The sequence below is a fragment of the Mytilus trossulus genome, chromosome 9, assembly GCF_036588685.1.
Source record: "Mytilus trossulus isolate FHL-02 chromosome 9, PNRI_Mtr1.1.1.hap1, whole genome shotgun sequence".
Classification (NCBI taxonomy): Eukaryota; Metazoa; Mollusca; class Bivalvia; order Mytilida; family Mytilidae; genus Mytilus; species Mytilus trossulus.
Window position 1 is genome coordinate 25,506,074 of NC_086381.1, and position 14,787 is coordinate 25,520,860.

At 32.2% G+C, this 14,787-nt stretch overlaps 1 protein-coding gene across 7 annotated transcripts in view; it reads left to right on the forward strand.

Annotated features, from left to right (window-relative positions):
* Window positions 1–6,685, forward strand: part of LOC134685375 (zinc finger E-box-binding homeobox 2-like) — a 47,775-nt gene extending 41,090 nt beyond the window's left edge. For all 7 annotated transcript variants that reach the window (XM_063545082.1, XM_063545083.1, XM_063545084.1 and 4 more), the window contains one exon: window positions 305–6,685. In XM_063545082.1, coding sequence (XP_063401152.1) covers window positions 305–1,158 — 854 coding nt within the window. In that variant the 3' untranslated portion in view covers window positions 1,159–6,685. The remainder of the gene's footprint in view (window positions 1–304) is intronic.
* Window positions 6,686–14,787: the final 8,102 nt, after the last annotated feature.

Sequence of the window (14,787 nt, forward strand, 5' to 3'; positions counted from 1 at the left end):
CCATGGTTAATTTGACCTTGACCTTCTTTTCATATTTTTTTGCATTTAATTGTTCACTTTAAATCTTGCCACAGAGTTTACTAAAATTATCAAGTCTTTGATTATTAAGTAACTTAGAGTACCACAATTACACAATTTAATAGTTCATTTACATGAAATATACAGTATATATATATATAAAACAGTATTTAAGTGATTTATATGATGTCAGACATATGGTATCTCTGTATAGCAATTCAAGTTATGAAGATATATATGCACTTTAGTGAATGTAAGATAATTCTAAGTATTTGTTGTTTTGCAGGAGAACGACCCTACATTTGTGGAGCATGCGGTGTACAGTACAGTCAAAGTCATAGTCTAAAAAGTCATATCATCAACAAACATGATGGCATCATGTCATACTATATCAAAGAGAAGAGGAATCGATCTCCCAGAGGGATGGGTTACCTGACACACGTGTCTCCAGAGGTCTCCATGTATAAAATGTCAAACCCACCTTCAATGGTCCCACCGAACCCCCTCCAAAACCAGCAGCAATTACTTATGTCACAGTCAAACATTCCACTGCCAATGATGATGCCATCACCACATCACCACTCACCTGGGCAACAGCAGCACTCGCCCAACATCAAGTCAGAAAATCTATCGCCAAAAGATCTGGTTTCACAAATGGCCATGCACCATCTTGCAAATCTGCCAAAATCTAGTCCTAACAGCATGATGAATGGTCAGATGTCGCCATTCTTCTCACAGAATGGTCTCCATCTCTCACCGTCAAACCATCAAGAGGAGGAGCTACCATTGTCGCTGGTATCACATAACAAGGTGCCACGCCCACTCCAAGAAATCAACATAACCAATGAAGAAAACCATGGTGCTATGGATCTAACCAAGAAAACAACACCAAAGCTATCTTCTGAATGCAATAATGTCACAAAGAATGGATCTATCTGTTCTGGATCAGCCGAGTGTGATGACTGTGCACATTCCATGAAGCTGAAAATGTTACGTCACAATGTGGTCCGCATGCTGAGTATTCTGGTGCCTAACCTTAATTTTGAAGAAAAAGGCATTAGCGCTGAAGGCGATTCTGTCGATGAACTTTTACATGATGTTATCCAAAGCAATATTCAAGACGAAGGAATGAGTGACTGAGATCTCCATGGTAACAGTGAGGATAGTCTGTCTCCGTCTGTTATCCAAGAGTTGCCGAGTGCAATAATTATCATTGTTCAGTCACATATCAAATTGTGCCATAGGCAAGGCCTTGAACATTATAATGTAGGGCAATCTCCTAAGAACTCATTTCATAAATATCCTGTAGATTTTTATATAAAAATGGGCATTTTACATAGATTTTCACATTTTACTGTGTTACTGTTGCATGGTGCAAACTTTTCATCAATGAAATTTAAGAAAGGATTTGTTTTCATTCATAAACATGAAAATTTAATTATGTAAACATAATTTGAATTCAGATTTTTGAATAGTAGAAATTTATATTTTTGAAAGTTTTAAAATGTTTTTTTATTGAAAACCACCGAAATCTTTGTCGTGAATTGGGTTGTTAGGAGACTGATCTACACATTCTCTCAAAATACTATAATGTTAAATGGTGGAGAGAGCCATATGATTTCATTTAGATGTTTCTCATTTGGTCGAAGACCGATATTTCATTGTCATTATCATGTAACGTTGTTTATGCCATATTAAGACAATGGTTCGTCCATTTAACCAAAGATATTTTGAAATGTCTTTTATTTTTAATCACATTCCTGTATGATAAAGGTAAACCCAACTATTTTGAATAGACTTTATTATCTGTGTATGTTGGTTGTTAATGATATGTTGTGAACTATATTACAACATGTAGGTGTATGGTTGTGAATTTCCCAAGATATACATATATATATATATTCATGTGCTTTAGATTTATAAGTGAAAAACTTGAATATATATCTTATATACATGTTAAGTATGATGTTTATATTCTTATTTATGATAATGGTCACATTTTAATGTGATTTAGTTAATTTCTTTTAAATGTCCAATCATTTGTGAAATTTTTCTGACATTTTTGTTATGGGTCACAGAGATTAGGTTGTTATTATTATGATAGAGCGTTTTGTATCAAACTTCTGATACTGCCAAAATAACTGTTGCTTCCATTTTATTTTTTATGTCTTCCATTCTTTGTACAACAAAATTACAATTAAGTAAGGCGTCTGGTTCAATTTTTATTGAGAAATACATTTTAAACAGATCACAATTTCGGAGATTGCTTTGAAAATATTGGCCAAGTGTTTAAGATTCTGAAACAGCAAATAATTAAGTCATTCTGTTGCATAGAGCAACGAACAATCATGTGGTAGATCTGGACAATTTAAGCTTTTTATTTTTTCAAGAAAATGTGTTATTTAATTGTGATATCGAACAAATTTGTATGTTCAATTCTTACTTTTGAAAATGTCTATAGTAATTGCATTCCAATTATACATTTAAGCTTGCAAGTCTATCTTTTAAATGATCAAATTCTAGTGTTGTGTTTATGATTTTCTTTGAAAGATTTCACAAATGACATTTTATACATGATTAATTGTGCTGTTGTGAATTAGTGCTAGTATGTCATTTGTCTCGTGAAGTGTGTTTCTATTTATATTTACTATACATTTCTTCAGAATCATTTGCAGAAAAGGTTTTGATACATCTTATTTTCACTAATTCTATGCATAGAAAAAATACTGGGTAATTTTTATTCAAGAAAATTTCCATTTTAATAAGTTTATATTTGGAGGTTAAAGAAGACCAACAATCAATCTCAAGTACTGAAACAGAGGCAGCATAAAACAGCAAAGTACATTTTATCTATAAAAATAATATTTAAAATAACCACACCATTAAAAGTTAGGTTGTCATTTGCTTAATGAAAAATTAAAGTCATAAATAAGAAGATGTGGTATGAGCGCCAATGAGACATCCCTCCATCTTTGTCACATAGAATATAGATATTTGTACATTACCTTGATATCAGAAATTTATCTTTATGGAAATGAGAAATAAGTTGTACAATTTCTGTTATTACCATCCTTGTGGTTTTTTTAGTGAACAAACAGACAATTACCAAACAGATTTCTTAATATACTTACTTATTTGAGAAAAAAAAAACTTTTAATACTTGTACTGCAATTAAAATGAGAAGAAATGTATAGAAAATATTATTTACCAGTTTTTAGTACTTAATTTTGAGTGAGACTTTGTACATAGTATGAGCTATTGTCAAAACCATTTGTAGATCAGTTGTACTTATTTCTATGTTATTTACTATTTAATCAAATGATAAGTTGTCAACATTCCGATTGTTAATAAGTTGTTATTATTTTTTATAAAAATCTTCCACAAATCTTTGAGAATTCCACTGCTGATAATATAATGAATTTTTATGTCATAATATGAACTAATGCTTGTGTCATGTCAGTGGCAAATATAACACTTTCAGTTAAAATGTTTTAAGATCTCTTGGAAGGTTAGACTTTTATAAATTTGAACATGGTAGACTAGAAGTCTGTTTAGCTAATTATTGTGTTGAAGTGAGACAGACAGAAAATTGAAAAAGCAAATTAAATTTATATAACTTGTGAAAGTAATTACATTGTTTCAATGTTTCAACTTACATGGATCATTAAATGTTTTATTTTTGCCACTTAGATGACATATGTGTATAGAATACTTTACAAGCTAGAAACATATTTACCAACAAAAGTGCCATGTTTTACAGAAGCTTTTGTTTTGAATGTGTTCATACTTCTATATTCCCCTGTAACTTTTGCCTTAAAGCGGATCACCTTTCTTTAGCAATGCCCAAACATTCCAAGTCTTTGTTGTGTTAAATTGCCTTTAAAAAGTTTTCTGCAAAATACTTTCATATCTAACTATTAGCCCATATAAACTATGAATGCATTTTATGAATCATATTTAAAATTCCTAGCAATAATTTTTTTTTTGAATTGTAATACAGCACAATATTATTTTGAATTAAGCCATATGCCCCACCTAGAAAGTTAATTTTGTATTTAATGTCTTAATGTAAGTATATGTTAAATTCAAGGTCAGTTCTATCTTTTTTATAAAGCCATGAACCACTCGTTGTTGAAAGCACACATTCCAACCAATGTATTTCATAAATTTCTGATCCTTTGCATATTTTAACTTTCTGAGAAGAAATACTATTAGCAAATTAAGTCTAAAGGAGTTTTGGGATTTATTTTTTTTATCCTGATACCTGAACCAATAGAAATAAGTGCATTAATTTATGCAGATGCCTGAACCAATAGTAATGATTGTATTATTTTATCCTGTTACCTAAACCAATAGAAATGGGTGTATTATGTTATCCTTTTACCTAAACCAATAGAAATGAATGTATTTTGCAGTTAACTTAATCATTTATCTTTTTATCTCCATCAAATACAATAACAGATGAGGCAGCATTTATCATCATCATCATTTATAACAAAAAGGTGCTGACTTATGCATAAATTAAGGATTTTTAGTAGGTGCTAATCCTTCCATCCAGATTGTCATAGCACAGATAAAGGACAGCTTATGTATATTCCTATATTTTTTAGTTTGTAGTTTTTTTTTACCAGTATTATTATTTTGAACTACAAATTAAAGCTCATGTATTCTATTAATCTGTTGTGTTCATCTATGTGTTCTTATGCAAGTCAAAATAAGGAGGTTCATTAACATATATGCTTTTGTTAATGTATATTTTCAACAACATGTAAACCATCCATATGGTATCAGCATGCTTTTACAGTTTACTGATGAAAATATTCCATTTCAAATTTGTTAAACTAATTAAAAAAAAGTTATTTATAGAAAAAGTTTAGAATATTCCCTTTGATTTCTTATAATGCTGAAGAAATTTTTATTTTGAATTACTAATGTGTAAGTTATTGAAGAAGCAGCTGATACTATATATATGGACCTTTATTTACTGACTGCAGCATGGTGTTCAAAGCGGTGCAGAATCTCTAGTCCCAAATTTATTAAGCACCAGTTGAGAAGTTCACGAGTCCTGGTTTTATTTTGTTACAATCGTTTGTTATTTTTTATATATTTCTTTTTGAATGACTTTGTTTTTTTCTCTTTTTACCAAAGTTTTTGTTTGTATATAATTTGTGCTAACATTTGTTGTGTTTTTGTTTTAATTGTAGCCATTTTGTGTTCATTTATTATTTTTTTCTTTGTACAGAAAGGGACATGATGTTTCAGGCTGTTTTTAATAATTGCCTTCTTTGACCACTGGTCAGACTGTTGAAATGGCATCTATCCCACAAACACTGCCGTTTTATACGTTTAAAACACTTGATGAATTCTTGTAACAAATTTCAAAGGTTATTTTGATATTTTCAAACCACTTTAGTTCAAAAGAAATTCTCAAAAATATCTGTTTTGTTCTATCAAGAACCTCTACAATATGAATTGAATAATTTTGCAATCTTTTATTATCTTAAACCCCCAAAAAACCTTATGGTAATATTTTAACTCAAATCCTTTTAATTTCTTCGTTATTTCTGTAATTATAATAAATCCTTATTCAACTTTATTGAATAGGTGATTTGGCTATTGGTTCAAAATTAGAAACAAATGTAATACTTATGTGTTCAAATTTCTCTACTTTTTTATAAGAGAAACAAAAGTTAAATGATTGAATATTTTTTTGCTGCTATATCCTTAATTTGTACTATATTTTGTCTGATCTCAATTATTTGCATATCATTTTTCTTAATTCAGGTATTTTTTTTTTTAATTTGTTATTGTTATCCTAATTTGTTTATGTTCTGTTGTTTTGTTTTATGCTTAGCTGTTCTGGTTATCAAAGTTGCAAATTAAACATATATGTGGTAATAAAAGTTAATAAGAGGACAGATTTGATGAATAGTTTACTTGTAATATTTAATTTAGATAAATTATGTTATATTTATCTGATTTTTTCATAACATTCAATTCTTTAATTTAATTAAAAAGTGTAAAGTGTGTGTCAATATTAAGACATATCACTTTGCGCTTGAAAGTTTAAACAATGCTTATTATAAAAAAAAATGCAGCGCCTGACTACATTCCAATAAAACTATTGTACAGCATGCAAATATAAATTTTAAGATAATAAAAACATAAATATGTTTATATATATATTTATAAATCAAATAAGTGTCAACTGTTGTAAGCTTTTGATTATATATCGCTTTTTCTTCCAAAATGACGATTTATGAGATCTTCCCGTCCTTAATCAGCAATACTCTCCTGTCGTAGAACAATTTGTAGTTTCTTCAGACTTCTAATATGTAATTAGGCAACAATAAGACAATTATGTATATTAAGTAGAAAAATAATTATTTTTATTTGTAAGTAATGTTTTTGTGAATAGATGTTGTACAATAAAAATCTCATTAATAAATAAATGAACAATTACATATGTATGATGTACAGAATCTCCATAACAAGCTTCTTACTATGAATGAACAATTAATGTGTATAAAGATATTTTTAATTAAGTGCTAATATAAAAGATAAATGTTGTCTGTAGAGAAAATGGTTAGAAGTATTTTTTAGCAGATGACCTGTTTTAAAACATACATTGTAGTCTTTAGTGGTCAGAAGTATCTTTTAGCAGATGACCTGCTTTAAATGACCTGCTTTAAAGCATACATTGTAGTCTTTAGTGGTCAGACGTATCTTTTAGCAGATGACCTGCTTTAAAGCATACATTGTAGTCTTTAGATTGTAGAAATAATGCCGTAATTGGCTTTACTACTAACCAGTTCTAAGAATGATTATTGATTTAAAGTTAGTCTCCTTACATTTGTCAAAATAAAAATGAAAACTTTTAAGACAGTAGTTCAAACAGTTGAGAGAAATGTAATGTTAGAAAACATTGGCAAAAACTGGGACAAACAATCATTTTCTTACTTGTTTAATAGTAAAATGTTTTTACTTATTTAGTCCCAGTCCCATCCAAATGGAGAGAAAAAACAATGATTGAGTTTTAAGATTGACTGTTCTTACTGGAATAGCCATTATGTTTAGTACTACAATGTATGGTTTGATATTGACAGATTTTGATAAGATTATAGGTTGTGCTTGATAAGTTGTATGTTTGTAAGAATCAAACCAAAGAATAGGGTGAGAGAAAGCCCCATTAGTCTTCCCACCGATTGTAGTCTCTTGTTACTGTGTAGGGCATCAGAAAAACATAATGCTTTTCTTCCATTTGTTTTGTTTTTAAAACACTTTTTTAAAGTTTTGTTGGAATTGTCTTCCTTTGATTAATGGTATTATACCTTTATTTCTTTTCAAACTTAATTAACTTCTGAGTAGGAAATAAATCCATGTATTCCACCAATATATTGTTTTGACAAATATTTTACATTTGTTATAGTTTTATTTTCGAAAACCTGTTTTGTTTAACTTACTTAACAATTTCTTGAATAGTATGAAAGATATTGTATTCTGTTTTAAAAAGGAGGTCAAATTCTTTCTTGTTAACTGAAATGTTAGTCTTTCAAGAAAAAGTTCTCCTTTTTTATCATTTTATGCAAAAATATTAAGAGTGATACTATTTGGTAGAGAAAACTTAAAATGTGCAGAAAGTTCACCTTTAAGGTGTAATAATTGCTGATCTAAAAGTATTTTTTTAAATAACAAATTTCTGCAAAGTATATTTTAAGGATGAGCTAAGTTTGTTAATGTTGATTATTCTTGAACACATTGCATCTGCGGTTTGTGTCCTGTATATATATAATACGGATTCTCTTTTGAGATGTCAACTTTATTATTTTAATATGAACACAAATTTTTATCTTTAATTTATACATCTGTATATTTCTAAGTAACGGATGAGCTTTATGTATGTCCCACTTAATCTGTATAAATGCAAGTTTGGTGCATAAATGTAAACTATTTATTTCTATTAAGTAACACTTTTTAAAGTGATTATTTGTTTATTGTAACGATTTATTTCCTTGCAAATATGTATATTTTGATGATTTTTAAGATATTTTGAAGAAATTACATTGGAGAGTTATATATGCAAAATCTTATTTTAGTCAAAAATTGATGGCATTAGGTGTATAGCCTACTTGTCTTTACTTAAATCAAATTTTTACTTTGAAAATTTTTAATTGGAGAGGTATATGTGAATATTTTTCCAGACAAATTTCTTGTTATTTGTTATAGCAATACTTACCATGAATTAAAATACTAAATATGCAAATGATCAAGTAATTGTCAAAATTAATACCAGATGTACTGTAAAAGTATCAATATTTATAGTTAACCAATAAGTTTACTCCCAGGCAAGATATGTTTTAAAGTTAATTTTCAGATTTTTTTAAAAGCAAAAATTTGTTTTTAGTCAATATTTGCATTATTCTACCAACACATTTGTTGAAAATGCTCATTTAAGAGACACATAAAAATGGATCAAATACTGTAAACTCCAAAATAACAGTTTGAATACATATTCTAAATAAGAAAAGTGTAATACAAAGATATTCACATTATTCATATAAGAAAATTTGTACTAATACTTGTACTTACAATCCAAACCATTGAAATTGACAGTAAAACAAATTTCAGAAATTTCTGGATTTGATTGCTTGGAATATTTGTAAATTTTGTTATAAATTCCACTTTTACACAGATGATCAAGTAAGATTGCTATTACTTCTATATGATATTGATACTTTTACATGAGAAGTTTCTTCCAGTAATTCTGCAGCCTGTTAAATGCCTTTCTTGTTTGTTAGATGTAGTATCTTAGATGCTTTCTGTTTGTATTACTAATGCTAGGTTGTATGTTATTGTTTGATAAAAAAAATTGTGTAGCGTAGTGTATAAAAAATAAAGCAATAAGTCTAATTACTTGTTTTTTGTTTGGTGCCAAAGTAGTGGTTTCAGTCTAATACATTAGTTTTAGTCTAAAGCATTGGTTTAAGTAGGTCCCACGCATTGGTTTTGTATGAATTATGGTTTGATTGCCAATGAGACAATTATCCATCAAAGTTCAAATGAAGTGGATTTAAGCAATTATGGGCAACTATACAGCCTTAAAAAATGAGAAAAATCAATACCCTATAGTCCCCTATAAAAGGCCACAACATAAAAAATATGAAAAAAAATCAATTTAGAAAGCCTAATTTAAAAAAAATAAATAGATTTAATTTAAAGACGTCATTAACAGTTCTGCAATGCCCAAATCTAGGTATCCACATATTTGTGGTTGATGCCCAAATCAGTGAGATGAGAAGATGAACACGAGGGGTGATATTTGCAGACACAAATAATATAATGATGTACATCTCCAAAGAAAAAATGTACTTTGATTTCAAATTTAAAAAAAACAAAAAACATTGAATTTCATTGACTGCTTTATACATACCTCAAATAATTCTTACTGGCTTGAAGATTGTAATTTTCAGGTAGTTGAAAATTAAACTTTAAAGATATACATACATACAAAAACTGGTCAAGTAGTCTGAGTAGCGTGGCTACTGTATCACCAGCATATCAACAAGGAAGTGGGGAGTTCAATCCCTGCACTTGATATGTGCATTTGACTCCAATCTTAATTGACGCGGGTTGTCCTGCCAAACACCATGGTTCTCTTTGTTAACATTTCTAGATTTTGTCTTGCTGTTAAAAAGTTGAGGAGGTGAGAGTTGTGCACGCTATTGGCAAGCGATAGCAGCGGTTTCAACAAATGAGCAAGTGTGTGATTATGTTTATTCTTCCGATAAGGAGTTTACCTCATATTTGAGTATTTTATACCGCCGCTCGGTAAAACAGGAGGCTTCTCCATTGAATAAAATTTAAAATAAACATTCAATTATTTATAACTTTTTACACTACAAATTGTCAAGCTGGTGTCTAGTTAGGCTGCAACAGGGTCCAGGGAACAACTGGCTAATATGACCCTGAACCTTTCAAGTGTTTTTGCAGCTGCTATTGTGTCTGGTGGTAAGTTTCTGTCTCTTATAGAGCGTATCTCTACTAGTTGGTTCTGGATCTTGTAGCAAAGGACTAGTCGCTAGTTTATTCGACTTTGTTGTAGGGAATACCACTGCAGTTGGTCTAATAGTCCAGTGACACAGCCTGGGGAAGAGTCGGTGTACTGGTTATATACAAACATCGGCTTTGCACTGTACGCTGTTCAAGTCTTTGATCAGTGTGTTTTGATAGAGGTATCACACTGTGACAGCGTACTCGGTTGATGGTCTGATCAGTGCACAATACGCTGTGATTATTTTTACAGATTGCTTACAACGGCCACTGTTCCTGTGGAGATACGGTTGCTTTTCCGGTGCATGGTTTTTTTTTGTGTGTTTATTCCACTGTAGGTGTTGACTAATGGTAACTCCAATGTATTTTTCGCTATCAACAACAGTTACTTCTAGTTTGTTTCCGTTCAAGGTGTAAGGGTGTAACGCTTGTTAGAGATCCTCATTACTGCATTGTCTGGATGAAAACACATCTGCCACTTGTGGTCCAATTCCTTCAGGGCATTGAGATCTCTTTGGAGAGTGCTTCATCATCAGGATTTCTATTTTTTCTGAAAACCAGGCTATCGTCCGCAAACAATCTAACATCTGAAGATGTACAATCTGGCATGTATTTAATATATGTCAGGAATAGGACAGGGCCTAGGACTCTCCCTTGTGGAACTTCAGATAGAACATCTAAACGAGAAGGTGTACAATGTATGTCCTTCTTAGACAACTGACTAGGTTCTGCTGCTCAGGAAGTTCTTTATTCAGCTCAACGTTGTTCCTTTCACCCCATAATGTGACATGTTCAAGAGCAATGTGTGTCTTTTAAAAAAAAACCAGTAGAATGATGTCTGTCTGGTGCCTCTGGTCCATGTTTGGTTTGCAATCCGGTTTAGTGTTATAACTCACTGGGTCTCACAGCGAATTCTAAATCTATGTTGTTCGTCAAATAGAATGTGGTGTCGATCAAAGTGATCCATAACTGTGCTGTGTATAACATGTTCTAACAGGTTTGCACGATATAGATGTCAATGAGACAGACCTGTAATTTTAGGGTTAGTAGATTGGCACGATGTTCGCTTTACGCAATATATCTGGGATCACCCTGGTCCAGGGAAAGCTGAAACATCAGGGTAAAATACGGAGCTAGTGATTCTGCTGCATGTTTAAGAATATGAGCTGGAACTTTGTCTGCTCCTGTCGCCTGTCGATTTGAATGATCAGAATCCCTTAAAGAGTCAGTATAAAACTCATGAACGAGGATATTGTCCATGATGGGATGTGAACTAGTGCCTAGGTCAGGTTATGTACTGGTGTCTTCTTTGGTGTACACTGAATGAAATTCCTGGTTCAGTAGATGCCTTAGCATATGTGTCCCTATAGAGGAATTCATCTTTTGACTTCAAGGTCACGATCTAGGATTTATCTTATTTCCGGCTCTTCACATATGACAAGATTCTCTTAGGGTTTTTGTTCTAAGTCAATGATAACGACATCTTCTATGTGAGAACTGTGTGCTTGTCTAGACTCCTTCTAAAGTTGTGCTTTCAGAGTATTGTATTTTTTCTTGTCATGCGTGTTAACACTGCAGTTGTCCTCTGCTTTTTATTACTTCCGTCGTCTAAGGTCTGAGTTCATCCATGGATGAGAATGTTTTGATAATGTGTTCCTGTTTGGAACGTTTTTGATTATGGCATCTTAAGTTAAGTCTTTTTTTGTCGGTCAATAGTCAAGTCCAAGTTACATCCTCATAATCAGTGTTTTTGAATATTTTTTTTTTATTTTTCTTTGAGTTGTTGATTTAAGATGGCGATGTTAGCCTTTTTCCATAGATATTTTTTTTCTCTTTTGCTGTTTAGATTTTTGAAAGTTGTGTGAAAAGTCCAGAAGAACTATATCATGGTCACTGTTCCAAAGAGGTGGTATGGTTTTACATCTATTGAGTTGGCCTGGATGAGATGTAAACAGCACATCTAAGGTGTTGTCTCGTCTGCCTACAATCTGTTGAATGTTAAGGTTGGCTGTCATTTTGAGAAATGCATTGTTAATGTCCTTTGATGTTTGAGTACCCCGTGTTGTGTAACTTTTCCGGTCGATATCTGGTAAGTTGAAATCTCCACCAAGGATGAAAATACTACTTTTGTGTATTACCGTAGATCAGTGATGTCGTTTGTTGATCAAGCCTTCTTTTTGGTCTATATAGGTCATTTATTATGGCTTTCTCTTTCTGGTTAATGTTGATGCTCCCAGATATGAGTTCAGTGTCTTTCTCTGATTTAAAATGTCAAAGTGGTGTCTTTGCAGCTTTGATGACTCCTCCATGGGCATCAGTTTGGCATTCCCTGCGTATGACATCATAACAAAGTTCTAGAGGGAACATTTCACTTGTGTTGATTTTGTCGCTTAACCAATTTTCCATCCCTAAGATGATGTCTGGGTGAGCTGACTCCAGCATAACCTGGAGATTATTTCTTTTATCATTAGTGCTTTGAAAGTTGATAAGCAGAACTCTACAATGCATTTGTGACTTTTGAAAGTCTAAACGTTTTGGTTATGCTGATGCTATAGGGTCACCAATACTAGTACTCGAGTTAATTTTAGATGATATGCTCTTTTCTGATGTACATGATGATAACACTGAGTAGATGCTGCTATCACCTGAATCAATCATATCATAGAAAACAGTTTTGTGGTTAGGAACGTTGAATACTAAACGAAGCAGATATGTTTGCAATGCCTTGATATTCCTTACAGTCAATGCCTGTACATGGTGCGGTACCGCTATTGCATTCACCACATGCAAGAGTTTTTTGTCCCTATCGACAAGCTTTCTCGATATATGGCACATGGGTACTTTGGAGTGATTGGATCTTGGTTTGTCTCTACTCTGCCTATCAATAATAGCAGTTTTATATATGCAGACTTTCTTCTCACTTAGTAACCTCTCATTTCTTCTGTAATGAGCTGTGATTTTGTTTAGTAGTATAAATTAGACGTGTTTGTTGAGATGTTTGTTGCAGGAAGCAGAGTGGTCGAATACTCTCTGGAAGTATATCTTGTTGTTTGTAAGTATAAGGGACTATCGCGTGGCTGTCTTACCGTCGTAGCCAAGTAGAAATATATGATAACTGTGAACCATAATGACATTGTTTATGTTTTAGAACTAGACCTGAAATAGATTTTGTGGTGAGTACTCGATCTCGTTGAGTTTCAATTAGCCTCCTGATGGTCCTGCTGTATATGTGACTTGGTTGTGTGATGATATCTGTCTTTTATCTGATCTTATAATGTACCACATTTGAATAAATAAATGATTTAGGCAAAAGTTTGAGGTGTCAAGAAGAAGCGTCCAGTTGCACCGAGCATGCGCAGTTTACTCGGGTTATGTCAGTTCATTCTGCACCATTAATAGCAATGTTTTGATATTTGGTAGACATGCATGATTCTGTTTCATTAAAATTAGTACATAGAAATAAGACATTTTGTAAAAAAAAACAACATTATAGGCTAAAGTACGGTTTTCAACACGGGAGCCCTGGCTTTCACCAGAGACATATATACACATGTGTATATATATACATTTGAAGTGACTTATAGGTCCGTTGGGCCGGGTGTAATTTAATTGAAATATTTCAATATTGTACATAATTTGTTATACACAATGTCACTATAATAAACATATTTGTATTGTATTGTATTGTATATATGTGTATATATGTCTCTGCTTTCACCAAACACCAAGCTACAACAGGGCCCTTAAAAGACTAGTGTCAAACCATTAAAACGAGAAAACCAATGGTCTAACCTATATAAAAAAACCCACGAAAAACGCTTATGAATAAAATTGAGAAAGGAAGTGGGGAATGTGTCAAATCGACCATAGAGCAGACAACAGGCTAAGGCCACCAAAGGGTCTTCAAGGTAGCGAGAAACTCCCGCACCCGGAGGCGTCATTTAGCTGGTCCCTTAAAAATATGTATACTAGTTCAGTGATAATAGGCGTTAAACTAAACTCCGAAATATACACAAGAAACTAAAATTAAAAATCTAACCAATGTAGAAAAGTAAACGGATAAAACTACATCAACAAACGACAGTTACTACTGAACATCACGCAGGCAGTGGCGGATCCAGGGGCAGGGCTCCGGGGGTTGGACCCCCCTTTTTTGGACGATCAATGCATTTGAATGGGAGCATATAATTGGACCCCCCCTTTTTTTTACTCTTGGTTAGGAACCCCCTTTTTTTAAAGAAAAAAATCCGCCCCTGTCAGGTTTCTGACTTAGATCAGGTGCAAACACATGCAGCGGTTTTAAACTTTTTAATAGGAACCAGGGACTTTCTATAGCATAGAAACTCCCTGTATGAACCAACCTTCACCCTTACCTTAAACAATAGTGTAATATCACAACAAGGAAAGACACACTATAAAATATCAATTTATACTGCTGTGTTTATTTTTTTTTTTGCCACATTGACTTTGAGGTATAGGGGAATTAAGATATCGGAAAACATGTTGAACCCCGCTGCAGTGCGGTTTTTTCTCGCTGCGTTTAAGAACCATTATGGCTGTGTTTTTTTTCTCTCACTTTGGTCGGATTGTCGTCTCTTTGACACCTTCAGCGTTTCCATTCTCTTTAACTGTTATTTAAAGACATATATTGTAAGGCAAAGGTCTCTACATGAAATTGAATGAGAATTATTAAGACAGAACTGAAGAAGATATAAAGAT